At 38.9% G+C, this 15,406-nt stretch overlaps 1 protein-coding gene across 1 annotated transcript in view; it reads right to left on the reverse strand.

The window, feature by feature from the left end:
* The window catches only part of Col28a1 (collagen type XXVIII alpha 1 chain), a 158,234-nt gene that overhangs the window by 45,338 nt on the left and 97,490 nt on the right, over positions 1-15,406 (reverse strand). Inside the window, exons 25-26 of the mRNA XM_076861514.2 lie at positions 15,056-15,124; positions 12,574-12,642 (exon numbers count right to left, since the gene is read on the reverse strand). Of these exons, the coding sequence (XP_076717629.2) occupies positions 12,574-12,642; positions 15,056-15,124 (138 nt within the window). The remainder of the gene's footprint in view (positions 1-12,573; positions 12,643-15,055; positions 15,125-15,406) is intronic.

A 15,406-nucleotide genomic window follows, 5' to 3' on the forward strand; every position in this document is an offset into this window, starting at 1 on the left:
TAGGTCTTTGATCTTATAGGACTGAAAGATTGAGAAAACTCAGGAACAAGCACCCAGATCATTTGAGTCTTGCTAATTCTTAAAGCTGATCGTTATTTGGGTACATGTTAAAAACATTTTTAGACTTGTTTTCTTGATAAATAAATAAAGCCTTTTTCAAATTATATAATGCCTTTTGGATAAAATATTCACACCCACAGTTACTATGGATGAAGGTTTAATTCATTAAGAAACATACTGCAGCCAGGCGTGGTGGTGTGTACCTGTAATCCTAGCGGCTCAGAAGGCTGAGGCAGGAGGATTTTGAATCCAAAACCTATCTCAGCAACTTAGCAAGACACTAAGCAACTCAGTGAGGTCCTGTCTCTAAATAAAATACAAAATAGGGCTGGGGATGTGGCTTGGTGGTCTAGTGCCCCTGAGTTCAATCCCCAGTACCCCCACTCCAAAAAAAGAAGTACACTGAAAAATGTGAACAGCCAACACAATACAAACACTTGTAGGACTTTGTCAGGGATGCCAGTAAGGCAAGTGGTATGTCTGTAAAATGTATATCCTAGGTCTGATAATTTCACCTCTAATGTCTTAGCATGTCATCATCATAGATTGAACAAAAAAGAAAAGGGACAGATTTCACCTTTGTTCTTGTCAAAGGTAAAATGAAAATATTTATCTAGGATTAGAGTTTTTTTATTTTGGGCTACAATCCAGAGTTATGGTTATTATCTTGGGCTACAATCCAGATATCAAATACAGTTTGATATGCTTCAACATCCTAAAATTCTGTGGGTAGATTTATCATCAGATTTATGGATCTGGCATCACTTCTGTCATAATAGAATGTTTTCCACTGCATGCTTCAGTTTTCAGACACTGGCCACTAGATACACATCGTTTCCAAAGGAGTTAGATTTATGTGAGCTTAGATTTTTAAATGCCATTTGTCACTGCCTGGATTCCTGCCATAGCCTCCTTGGTGCAATCCTGGCCCTGTGACAGTCTATTCTCAGCCCAGTAGTCATAGTCATTCTTTCAGAAAGTAAGTCAGACCATATCACACTGTTGGTCAAAACCCCACAAACCACTCCCCCTCCACTTGTGGGAAAGCAGAGCCTCTCACGAGTCTCCGTGGTACCGGCCCTTCCCCAGCCTCACTGCTGTGACCTCCCTGACCTCATCTCCAGCCCTGCTGGTCTCTCTGCTCTTCTCTGAACACGTCAGGCACGCTCCTGACACTAGGAAGCCTTTCTTTCTTCTTCCCGGGATGTTCTTTCCCAGAAACCCACAAGAGTCCCTGGCCTCCTCCAGGTCGCCACTCAAATGGGATCTTCTCCTAAGACCATCCGTTTAAAGATTCATCACACCTTTGCCTGCTCTTGTCATTGCTACAAAAGTTTTCATCTTCAAGCATGCTAGATAATCTCCATTTTTATTATACTTATTACCAATGGAACTCAATTCCTATGGAGTCAGGAATCTTTACCTCTTTTGTTTTGATATATCACCCCACGCATCTAGAACCCAGCCTGTTATACTGCATGAGTTCAAGAAAAATGTATTAAACGAATTGCTCGAAATAAAATTGCATACAATTAGCCAATACTTACTAGTGGAATCAATGTTCCTTTTTGAAGCAGAAAGAACAGATGAATTTACATGTAAACATGTATATTAACTTGTCTTCTTGATATGCAAAATGAAAGCAAATTCTACTTTGAGAAGCACATTAGCATTATTTGTCTCATGACCCTAGCAAAGAGTATGTGTATGTCATTATTTAAGTACATTCATATCAAGAAACATAGCAAATATGATGGCTTACTTTTAAAAATCACAATAGTAAGGTAATTTAAGAAGCAAAGACAGATAGAGGGCTATGAAAGATTAATTTCTTTCTGAAACTGGCACAATAAACACAATGGAAACTATTAACTCATTAACTACTTCTTTCAAGACCAACAGAAGCCAGTTAGAGAACTTTTAAAAGATTAGTATTCCAATGGATTAAAAATCTATTTTCTGCTTTGAAACCATTTAAAGCCTTAATTGCATACACCAAAAAAAAGTCTTATAAAAGCTCATAGTCTATGCCAATGAAAATAAATTATAATGAATGTGTTAGTACTACTCTAAATATCATCTCTGCAAATAAGAATTCACAGGAAAATCTGTCCATTCCCAAGGCTTAAACTTCCTGGTAAAAACCACAGTTGTGAAAATCTAACGAGTGGATAGCACCAGATGTCTCATTTATTTTTAATTTATTAACCTAAGAGAATCATGGGAAATGTAATAACATTGCATAATTATTGGCTGATCTAGTGACAGGCAATGATATATTAAGGTTCCTCTATCTTTAATTAAAACAATATGAGTAGGACCTATATTAAAAGTAGGACCTATATTAAAAGTAGGACTAATCAAGAACTTACTAAATACATACCCCAACACTGAGCAGAATGCACTGGACATACAAAGAAACCACTACACACAATACCCTCAGGTTTATTTCCGTCAGACAAGTATATTGTTTGTTTTTTCATCCTATTTTAGCAATAGATAATTTGATTACAAAGACACACATACAAAAAGCCAAATCCAATTCTTCTAAGTAAATATTTACTTGTTAGGCCAATCGGGTCTACCACAGAGTCAAGTAACCCCATTCTATGAAAAACTAGAATCTAGAAAGGAATTAATCATTTCACAAGTTTAGGGCTCTCTCTACTGATAGAATTCAATAATCATTGAATAGTATACATGAATAAATCTTTTTTGTGGGTCAAAGAGCATGGTTACAGGGAAGTTCTGTCATCACCTGTCCCGTAACCTCCATATTTCCATTCACATATTCACTACTTTGTTTATTCACTAAACAAATATTTACAAAGTGCCTACTATATTGCAGACATCCTTCTAGGTGTGAGGGAATTAGAGACGGATGAAAGAAACAAAACCCTTGCTCTTACAGTTTCTTTGTATCAGAAGACAGCAGATAATTAACCAACTAAATAAAGACAAATGTTTTCAGATAATAAAAGTACTATGAAACCATAAAACAAGATAATAGAACAAAGGAGAATGGAGTAGAGGTAAGATAGTGTGGTAAAAAAATGCAATAATCAAAAATACACTTGTACCAGGTGTGGCAGCCCATGTCTGTACTCCCAGCAATTCAAGAGACTGAGATGAGAGAATCACAAGTTCAAGGCTGAACTTGGAAATTTAGCAAGACCCTGTCTTAAAACAATAAAAATAAAAAGGACTGGGGACGTAGCTCTGTGATAGAGTGCCCCTGGGTTTAATCCCACTTTAAAAAAAAATATGTATTGTGTGAGCTGGGGTTGTGGCTCAGCGGTAGAACGCTTGCCTCGCACGTGTGAGGAACTGGGTTCGATCCTCAGCACCACATAAAAATAAATAAGCAAAATAAAGGTATTGTGACCATCTATAGCTAGAAAAATATTTTTAAAAATATATTTATTGTGTATATATGTATGTACATATATATATGTGTGTGTGTGTGTGTGTGTGTGTGTGTGTGTGTGTATTTAAACTTGGTTTCTTTTATCTGTCTCAAGTTCCCTAACATCTAGGATGTCGGCATGCAAAATACTAGGCATTTAATAAATATTTGTTCAATATATTTTATTTAAATATGTATACACATATAGATGTATATATATGTATATATACAAAATGCATATATATTAAATGTTTATATATAGATTTTTTAAAATTTATCTTTCTTCTTTTCCTTCTAATTCCCTCTATCTCAGAAGTGGAATATTTTTCTGCCTCTGTTTCTCCTCATTCAGAGCTCTGGTCTTCTCTTTGGATATCCTTAGGGCAGGGTAGATGTCTGTTCTGGTATTGCCCTTGGGCCCATGATTCCCACTAGGATGTGAAAAGCAGTCCTAAAGAATGGCTGTTGAAGAATTTTTTATAAGATGAAGGAAAGATTATTATGGAGTTGTCTTTATGGCTTGCCGGTTTAAGTCATAAATACTCATAAAACTTCATAATCTTTCTTTTGTTGGGGATTCTCTGACCCTGAACAGGTAACTTATTTTACTTTCTCTCACTTCTTATATTCAAAATGACAAGTCATATCTGCAACTGGATAAAGAAAGGTGCTAACCGTAAAAAGCCAACAGTCATAATGTTCTTCATGTATTTATAAAAACCAGCCTGGATTGCAGACTCCTTAGAGATCTGTCACAGAAGCTTGCCTACAAAGGAGTCCACCCTTCCACAAGCTAACTGGGAGGGGACTCCATAAGCCTTTGAAATGTGTGACATTACAGCAGTTGCTACAGCTTCACATGAGGCAGCTACAGATCCAGCCAGATCCCACTGAGACTTCAGTAAATCTAGCAAAAAAATCAAAAGGTCACTAACTCCAATCCTTAAATTCTGATGGGACTGCATTTGCAGAAAAATAATTGCTTTTTATAAAAAAAATTTTAGATTGATGAGAGAAAATTTTTTTTTTAATTTACATTGTTGGGGTGGGGGTGACATCACATATATGTCACATCTTGAAGTGTCAATTTTTAATTTTAAGATGCAGATTAAAATTTTGAGTGGCATTTCCTTTTCAAAGGCTCAAATTTATGTTTCCTCTCTCTGAAACCTGCCCTGACTTGATTGCTCCCATTACCTGGTAATTCAGAGAGCTTGGAGAAACAGTAGCTCTGGGTTACCTTGGCTTCCTAGGTCACTCAGACCTCCAGGGTCTTACTTAACATCTCTGTGGTTTGGCTTCCTACCTCACAGGATGGTGAGCCTTGAATAAAATAATGTATGGTATTTAGATAGCATAAGAAGGTCCTTGTTCTTTCTAGGAGCTCTAAATTTTGAAAGAAAAAGGGTGAAAATATATACTAGAATTATTTCTGAACCATTATTTATGGTGGTAAAAAATTAAAAGCATTTTATAAATTTTTATACTGAAATTCAGGGAGTATAAAGACAGTAAAAAGCACCTAATTTATCCATGTCTCTTTGGGGGGGGGTAGGTGGTTACCAGGGATTGAACTCAGGTGCACCCGACCACTGAGCCACATCCCTAGCCCTATTTTGTATTTTATTTAGAGACAGGGTCTCACTGAGTTGCTTAGCTAATCATGTCTTTTATTCAACTGAGTTTTATATGGATGCTGTTACAAGAATTTAAAGGAATAAGTATATATATGGTGTCCCTACCTTTATATATTAGACAGATAGCGGATGGATAGGAGGATAGGAGAGAGGAAGGACAGGGAAAGGAAAGAGCAGTTTAAACCAAATGATTGTAATTTAAATAATGTGCTATTATAGCATGATGAGTAGCTTTGATATATAACGACTCAAGTGAAATATTTCATATGATTTTCTAGCTTTTGGTGACATTTCCAATCTCTTTTTAAAATATTCAGCATCAGCACATGGCATTGGACAATAATGTCTTCTTCCTAAGTCAGTAGTTGTTTCAACTTTTCCTTTGGAGTTGGGAAACCACAACAAAGCCTGGTGTAGGGAACCATATTAACTTTGGGGGAAAAATAATTTCAAGATTGTTTTTCCTTTTAGGTTCACAACAATGTAAGGAGTGTCATAGAAGCTCAGCAAATCTGTTATGGCCATTGGTCATTGCACGGGTCCTTATTCACAGTAAACAGCTTGAAGGATAAGCTGTTACTAATGACGATTCAAGTCCGGCTAAGTTCAAAGTCTCAAGATTTCATTCCAATTCTGATTTGGGGAATTGGCTATTAAAAAGGAAAAATTTAATAATGAGATTGAAAGAGGAGCACACCCTACTCTATCCCCCAATGCAGGAAGAAGAAAGAAAATGAAGGGGAAAAGATGGGGGAGAAGAGGGGAGGGGAAGAAGCATCTTTTTCCCTCACTGGCTTCAAGGAATAAAAACAACTTTGCCCAGAAGGAAAATGCAAGTTTGAACCTGCAAAAGGAAATGCTCTTGGTCTCAGGCCAGTCCCACTGAATAACACCAACGTTCCCTGATGTGAGCAACCTGGACGCCTCCGAATACTGCACACTCAGCTTTTTGGGGATTGCTTTATAATCCATATAATTGTATTCAGTTTATACATTAAAATTTAATGTTTAAAAACATGGGGATGCCTTCACACAGTGCATGGGTTTTAGAGAGCATAAGAAACACTTATGGACATTTATAACCAGGATCGTCTTGTAGCCAGTCTCCCCTACCACTATCAGTTTGGGGCAGGTATAGGCTCAAAACACCAAACTACTGTAAGTCCAACCCCTTTCTGGGTTTTGACTTTTATTTTTATGTAGAATTGTTGTGTTTTGTGTGGATTTTGAAAGTTACAATAAAGGATAAGTATCAGAAGTTAATTCAAAGATGGTTTTAGCATAAGTACATCCACACCGTCTTCACTATGCTGTTAACTACATTACTTATCATTTCTATTTAATTTCTGAAGTATATGCAAATAGAAGGCAGTGATCATATTATTACCAAGGTTGTCTTTATTTTCTGTTTTTTTAAGCTGTTATTCATTTGTAGTCAAAAGAGGAGGAAATAACTCCAAGTTCAAACAAGAAAGAGTCCTAATTTAATGTATGTGTCTGTATACATGTTTCTCCCCAACTAATATTAACACCATCTATGGTGGTTTATGAGTTTAGAGACTAAAAAAAAATTAATAGTTCTTAACCTCTCTGCAGGTATTTGAGGTATTTGCAACTCTGTACATATCAAATCTACCCCTGGCTTTTTATAAGTGAAATTCTTTTCTTCCCCTTATGTCAGTTTTTTCAATGAATAAATCATTTCTCTTTGTCCTCTAAGGGTGGCAATTTTCTGTACTATAATAGATCCATTCTAACCACAAATCTAGTCAAATGGATTCTGGAAACACATTCAAAGCAATCAGGTCACAGGCAGGAGCCAAATAGGAGGCTGGCAGGTGGACTCTGAAGTTTCCACTACAGATTCCTGACATTCTTTGAAACTGGCTTTTTGGTGAAGGGACACCAGAATGAGCAAAAATATTTTATTTCATCAATAAAGAGCTTGGGCTGAACATAAACACAGATATTTCAGCACAAGTGAGATAACCAAAAGAAACCTACCTAGGAAATTACAGGAATCTTGAACAGTGAGTAAAGAATCTTACAGAGTCTGGGTTCCATCCTGAATTTCTGAATCAGAGAGCTTTGGCAGGAGAAGCCACTTTTAGGCTTTCCCCATGTTAGGCTCTGTGAACTGGGCTGACCCATCCACCACCACACCCTTGCTGGCTTCAAGGCTACTGACCTCCCAAGTAATCCCCAAGGTCTCCAACAATTCCCCAAGTCCCCACAGGAGCCTGAGTGCTGGCCTTGTCTGTCGACGTCAACACTGTGTTCCTCATGCCATCTTTGTGCCCTCCCTGAGGTCCGCCATCTCTTCCCATCCTGTGAGTCCAGCTCTCCTCCCAGATGTCAGACGTCCCACCTCCTCTGTCTATGGCTTTGCCACTGACATGGATGAGTATTTCCTCTTCGTTTCCTGGTCCTACCAACCTCCAGCCTCCCCCAGCTCTTTGGCTGGCATTCAGTCTGCCTCCTCGGACAAGTTTTAATTCATCAGGTACTCTGATGAGGCTTGAAATAAGATGATCAAGGCTCTAGGATTCTCTTTTATAGAATAGGATAAAAGAAACGGTAGGACTGAACTCAGTCTATAGAAGCTCTGGTGTCGTTTCCCATAGTATCAGGAGAATGAGAGAGTGTGCTGAAGCTGCCTTGGAGACCACCCGAGTTTTCTGTTCTCTTCTAGAAGCACAACATACTTCCGAGCAACAAATAACTTTATATTTTCCATCTTTTCTAGAAATGGGTTCAATTATGTGTGGCAGAAATTGCCAGCTCTTTACCAAACAGCTGATTCCTTTTCATCCTGGGCACATAGATCACCTTTCCCAAGATCCCTTGCAATTAACTATGGCCACGCAGCCATGCAATAAAATTGAATGGATGTGTGCCTCCTCCTGGTCAAGACTTTTAAGAAGCAGTTGTGCCCCTTCCACACATGCTTTTTCTATCTGCAGGGTGTAAATAGTAAAGAGGCTCAGCTAAGGGAGGAGTGAGAAATGAAAGACAACGTTCCATGAAATTCTGTGTGGAAGAAAACTGCCCATCAACCAGGAACCTATGGTGGACTGTTATGTGAGTCATTATATATTTGGGGGGTTATGTGGCACTGGAGTCAGGACAACACTAGCTAATGCAACCAGTATATTGTGTTTAATAATATTAAATCTCTTGAATGTTAGAATCCTAAACCTTGCTCTTAGAAAATTCCAAGAACTAGTAGAAAGGGAAAGAAAGCAGGAAAAGATAATTATGTGAATAACTGCGAAGATTTAATACATACATAACCATAGGTTAAGTTATTATGTATACTATCTTATTTGATTTTTATTGCACCTCACAACAACTTTAGACGATACTAGTACTATTATCTTCTATTAATCAATGTGGAAACTGAGGCAGAGATGCAGTACTCAGACAGTGGAGGAGTCATGATTCAAATCTGTTGACTCCATAGCCCATGTTGTTGGTAACAACACTGAGTATACTCAACATTTGATACAATTTTATCTTCACAGCATCTTGTAAATGAGGCCTCCCAATTCCTGTTTTAAAAGTATGAAAGATGAGGTTGAACAAAAATAAATGATTTATCCAAGGTTATATAGCTCCAAAGAATCCAACCAAGGTCTGAGCAGCTCTAAGACTCTTTCACCATGGAGGTCAGAATGTAGACACAAGACAGAGGTCATATCGATCTACATTGCCTTACATTTATGGGTCCAGCTGATCTGGAGTTGGGTCTGCCAGCTCTGGAACAGTTTCACCACTGAAATCATGACTATGTGTCTGCTTTGGAGACATTAGGGTTTCTGTTAGACAGCGTTGACCAGATTCCCCAGCCTGTCAAGGAGAAGACTTTTACACACTGATAATAAACTGGCCAGGCCTAAAATAGTCAACCCATCCTCTGCCCCAGACTAATGATGTGGCAAGTACCATCAATGCCCCAGGGTTGGATCAGTAACGCTCAAGCTTGAAGGAAGAACTGAAACTGGTTATATAGAAGGTAATCCTTTCAATGATTGAAGAATTCATGAATAAGCAGAGTTATAAGAGAAACCAGTCCACAAATCTAACCGAGAAATTCTTTAAAGTCAAGGAAGGGTATCAGGAAACTTACTTATGAAAGGACCTCCTAATCCTTACTAGGGGCATGAATGTCTGGGCTGAGAGAACACTGAAACTGACTTGAATAGATGAAGAAAAGGAAACTGAAGAACTGGAGAACAGCATCCTTGGTGGCCCATACTTGGCTTTCGCACCTGAATGTCCCACTGTCTTATGACGTCCTCCTGGCCTCACAAGAGTTCCGTGGGCATATCAAGGAATCCCTCAAGACACAATGCCATCCCTTCTCCCTCCCAAAAATCTATGGGATGATTAATATATCCAGTGTCTATCTCTAAAGCAGTGGTTGATACTGGAGGCTCACAATGATACAAGATGGTGGCATTATATAACCTCTTCACCCAGACTACAGACCTGAAAAGCCAAGGCCATTTGGGGATCAAAGACCACATCCCCATACTCATTCATTCAATCAGCAGACATTCGTGGTTGGGGAAAAGCACTAAGGCCTTCAAGGAGCTGGAGTCCTCTGCTATGCAGAGCCAGCTAGGCCTCAGGAGGGGCTGCAGGGAACATTGGAATGCTGCCATGATACCCAAGGTTGCCACAGCAACAACCTGCATGGTCCCAGAGTCTCAGGGAAGGCAGGAGGAAAAATATCCCCAAAGAATACACTCTTCCACATGAAGCATCAAATGAATGGGAAAGGGCATAGGAAGGGGATCCCCTCCATCCCCCCATTCCTTCTAGTCATATCCATTCCTTCCACAGATGGTAACCAGTGTCAGTCATTTCTGAATTGATCACATGACCCTTCTCCGACTTTTAGTTGCTCTTAAGGTTAAGATCAAAATTATTATTGTGGCCTCTAGGATCTTGTAGGGACCCTGATTAGTGGAGAGAAAGCTTATTCATCTCTGTGAGGACTGGGTATGTGATGTGAGAGTTTTGACATTGGTTCTTTCCCTGTGACCTCCACTCATCACATTGTGTTGCCCTCCATTCTCTCTGGAATGGAAAGATTGATTGTCTTCTGACTGTAAATTCCACAAAGACTAAGTTCATGTCTTTTCACTCACCCTTTTATGTCAGCACTTAGCCTGCCTGCCTAACACAGATGGTGTTCAGTCAGTTGGCTGGGTGGGTGCAACGCCGAAACTAAAGAAACAATATTCCAGCAACAAAGTCAGGTGCATGCTGAAGCTGATCACTTTGGTGATTGAGCCCTGCCCCCTACTGTCCCCATGGCTCAGAAGGCCCAGAGAGACAGAGTGTAGTTCAGGCCAATGTTAAAGCTTAGCAGCAACAAAGGCTCCCATCAAAGCCTGCTAAGCAGAATAAAAGCAGGACCAAGTCTCTCTGATTCAAAAGGTCTTTGGAAAGTTGTGGGAAATACATCAACAAACAATTGTAAGGAATGAAATTTCACTGAGCATGTAGTCTTAACATGACTCAGAGCAACGCCGCCAGCTGTTTTCCAGTTCCCTCCCTTTGGCGGTGATGGTATAACCAAGGGTCAGGAGATGAGGTAGGTGTCCTGAGGGAAATACTTCTGCCTGCTGCCAGTCAGCACCAGGCAATCCAACAGGTCTTGAAAGGTTTTATGAGTCAGCCTTGGTCAAGTAGCATCAGGTCACAGCCCTACGTGGAGAGAAAGCTTCTCATTTCTGAATATGTGCTGTGGCAGTTTTGACTTTGCTTCTTTCCTTATGATGCTGGGCTTTCACTCAGGATAGATTTGAACTTGGCATAACCTGGAGGGCATAAGAAAGGCCCCCAGCCAGATGAGTCATGGTTGGTGAAGACTGACTTAATGCAACACAAGGTGCTTCCGTGTGAATTAAAAAATAAAAAAAAATAAAAGTGTTCCCTGAAACTAGAAGGGAAAAAATTACCACCAGATTTAAAGAAGTAGAAAGGTACATGAACTCCAAGCACATGTGATCTGGGCTCATGTTGGTAATAAGCCCAGGGCTCTACAAAAATTCTACAAAACATTATGTAAGGTGTTAACCTCTTTTAACTGTAGAATTTAAGGATTAAGTATGAGAGTGATATTGTTTATAGGAAGCAGAGTTTTTGCTTTATTTTCCAGCGCTTATGTGCTATCAACAACATGCGGCCTGCTGTTTGCTTAGATACTTAGTCTGACAGATGAACAACTGTTATTTAAAAGACCTGCCATGGAAACCCTAGATGTTGTGTGATGAATTGTAAGATTTAACACAGATTCAGTGAGTTTTGCTCTTGATTTAGCTCACTCTCTCTATAGAGGAGTGGGTGGTTTAATTCCATCACAGGATTTTCACATTTATTATCTTAGGCCCCTGCTGTCTCCTACTTACTAAGAAGTTCTGCTACTTAGAAGAGTCTGTTTTGAATTTTTCCACTTTTTTAGAGTCAATCTCAATTATCAATTCTCAATTGCCCACTCACAAAGTTTTTTCATGTTAATAAATAAAAGACAATTTATTGCAGAGAATGGGATGGTTAAAAAACAAAAACAATATGTTAGAAGAAGGAAAGGAATTGTTTGAAATTATCTAGTAACATGTAGACACCAAACTGTCTACTGAGACATGAGACACCCTAACAATACCCCCTTTCTAGATTGCCTTGTTGTTGCTGAGTAGAAATAAAGCAGAATATGACCCCAGTAACAAAGACTCAGGCCATCAGTGCACTGATTCTCACCCAGGCTACTCAGGAGGATCACAGAGAGTTTTAAAACCACAGCAGCCAGCTTGGTACAGTGGCCCACATGTGCCATCCAGGTACTCAGGAGGCCAAGGCAGAAGGATTATAAGTTTGAGTCCAGACTGAACAACACAGAAAGACCCTGACTCAAAATAAAATTTAGAAAAGGACTGGGGATGTAGCTCAGTGCTGAGGTGCTTGCCTAGTATGCAGGAGACCCTGAGTTCAATCCCCAGTACTGCAAACAAGCAAACTCAATAGCTAGCCCCCCAGAGATTCAGATTTTAGTCTCCTAGTGTAGGATATCAATACTATTCAGAAAGCTCCCCCATTTGATTCCATTCATAGCTAAGACTGGAAAGTGCCCAATCAGGGAAGGAAGCTTACAGGTCAGGAAGGTGAGAGAGCTAGGGAACACAGAGCTGGCATGAAGTCTCCATTCAGCTCAGAAATCACAAAGAAGAAACCACCAGATTTTTTCCACCAACCAATTTGATAATGTTAAGCCTCCATGAAACTGTTGTGCTTATACCATTTCTACACTTCTGGATGATCTCTCTAAATACTAGATGCAATTTTAACTGCTAACCTTGCATTAAATCCATTTCATAATAGCCACATTTTGCATTATCCACAGCCTCTTCTCATCGCCCTGTGGAGTTGAGCAAGGATTCCAGCACAATCACATTCACTTACTTTAATTCCTTGTGATCCATAGCCAGGGGGACCAGGGGGGCCAGGCAAACCTTTCTGCCCAATATCACCCTGTAAGAAAATGGAGAGAAATTGAAAATAAAGTGTAAAAAGATTGAGGGAGAAAAAAATGTAAATATTACTGCTCTCAGCTTCAATTCTTTCTTTTGCCTAATTAGGAGCTTCTTGCTGTCCATAAGCTATTTTATATTTTATTTAAAGCAGTGTTGTTCTAAATATTTTTAGGCTACTCAAATGGTTTGCAAACAAAATCTTACATGTAATCCAAATATAAATAAAGAGGTAAAGGCAGAGCTGATAGGAGTAGACAGAAGGAGAGACCCTGCTTGGCTCCTCTGCCCCACACCAAATCTGACAACCACTGATGCAGGATTCTGTGGGACCTGTAACATGTTATTCTGCTTCAATATGGCGCTAAAGGTTTAGTGAATGTTGCCGAGATTGCTGAGCTTGCAGCTAAAGGTTTAGTGAATGTTGATGTAGGCCTGTATTCAACTTTCTATGAAAACATGAGATAGTAAGTAAGTGCAGCATTTCCCAGGGTGTATTCATGAAATGACCCCATGTTTTCTGAAGAAAGACTTTAATGGTGGAGTCAGATTGGAAAACACTATGTGCCTCCCCATGGAAATCTCCAGTGCCCATTAATACAGTCATGCAGCCCTTAAGGATGGGAATATGATCTGACAAATGCACAGTGACTGTTTCTTGTACAAACATCACAATGTACTTATACAAACTAAGATGATTATGACATCACTAGGCATTGTACCTACCCTCATATGTGCAGTATGATCTGGACCAAAAGGTTGTTATACGGCACATATATGAAAGGTTCAAAGAAGTCTCCTAATAGGGATTATCTTTGTTTATCTCAGAAATTCCTATATTAACATTGAATAGAACAAACTCTGAGAAATTGTGGGTTAATATACATTACCATATAAGTCAGTCTTTTTCATTTCAATATGAAAAAAAGTTTATTTTATTTGATTACTTCCTCATTGAAAAACTATTTAAGACCAGAAATGAAGATAACAATAAGAAGATAAGTGGATCCATATTCTCATCACCCAGTGAGATAATGATTTTTAACATCTGGGGGTGAGGGATGGTAGGGGATCTTTATATATAAAGTGATCTATTAGGGCTCAAAAATAGCTTGCTGCCACATGGAGTTAATAGACAAATAAGGGATAAATTGCAATCCTGGTAATTCTGGGATTCTCAGTAAAATCTTTGACTCAGAAAGTTTTTTCTTCTGATCATGGGGTTCACATTCACTCTGTACATTTGGGGTGTGCATATATCTATTTGAAATTTGAATCTATGAATGACAGTTCTTTGATACCTATTTTTCCTATGAACATGTCTGATACTTCTTACCTCATTTTTTTTTGAACAAATCAAAAACATTTCCTAAATAAATGAATAAACAAAACAGTTTTCCAAACTCAGCACTATTGGCATTTTGAATCAGATGATTATTATGAAAAGCCATCCTGTTCATCATAGGATATTTAGCAGTGTTCCTGGGCCCTACCCACTAAAATCTAGTAGCACCCCGAGCTGTGACAGCCCAGAATGTCCTTCAGAGGGAAGGACAAAATCTCCCTCACTGAGAAATACTGGATTAAAAGAATAAAAGGATGAATTATCATAAAATTGGAGGAGAAAAAGAAGGAGACATAAAAATAAGAGCAAAGGGGACAAAGGAAGTTCTCGCCTTCTATGGGGACAATAGATCTAGATCCTTGCACCCAGGCTCTGCCCAAGCGAATGTGGCATATGACACAGCAGATACATGAGCCCCTGAGTGACCTGCTGAAAGGCCACCTGAAGCACCTCTGGCCAAAGCAAAGACATGCTTCTTGATGACAGCACAGCCTATATGAAACCTAGAAATATTGTGAGCTCTTGGCAACTACTTAAGGGAGGCTGCTTTCTAATTTCTTTTGAGGAAGCACATGGCTTTATAAATTTAAATGGTCCATTTTACTGAAAGTTCATATGATGTGAAAAAATAAGACTTTTCATAGGTAATCAAGGAAAGAATAAGTCAACACCAACACAAACACGTACTCTGAAGTTGCTGTTCACTTGTTTGGCATTGATGGCACAGGTACAGGGTTGGGTATCCTTTATCTGAAATGCTTGGGACCAGAGGTGTTTCAGATTTTGGAATTTTTCAGATCTTTTTACATATATATACTGAGACCTTTTGTGTATGGTATCCAAATATAAGTACAAAACTCATTTATGTTTCATACGCACTTTATACATATAGCTGGGCATAATTTTAGGCCGAGGTTTTGACTGCCTCACATCGGTCAGATGTTGAATTATCCTGTTGGTGTTCAAAAGTTTTGGAAGTTGGAGCACTTCAGATTCTTGACTTTGGGGATTTTTAGGGATGCTCAACCTGCATCTGACTCTCACATAGAGCACAGACCTGAGAACTCACCTTTGGCCCTTGGGTTCCTATTCCCCGAGGCCCTGCAGGACCTGGAGGGCCTCTAACTCCAGGCTCTCCCTGAAAAGACAAAATGAATGATAAATTATTGGTTTAAAAATGTTTAGGGCATATCTCATGTTAAATATGCATTTTCAAAAATATATTTAAACATTTTTATAAGCACCTGAATTTCACTAAGATATTGAGCCCATTTCTCCTAAATCACTTTCCTATTTTGACTCTATGTGTTATCTCCCTTTGTTTAATTTCTCTTTTATTCCAAATTTTTTATTGCTGCATTATGATTGTACATACTGATAGGATTTGTTGTTACACAGTCAAACATGCACAAAATATAAT

This window comes from Callospermophilus lateralis, chromosome 1 (genome assembly GCF_048772815.1).
Source record: "Callospermophilus lateralis isolate mCalLat2 chromosome 1, mCalLat2.hap1, whole genome shotgun sequence".
Classification (NCBI taxonomy): Eukaryota; Metazoa; Chordata; class Mammalia; order Rodentia; family Sciuridae; genus Callospermophilus; species Callospermophilus lateralis.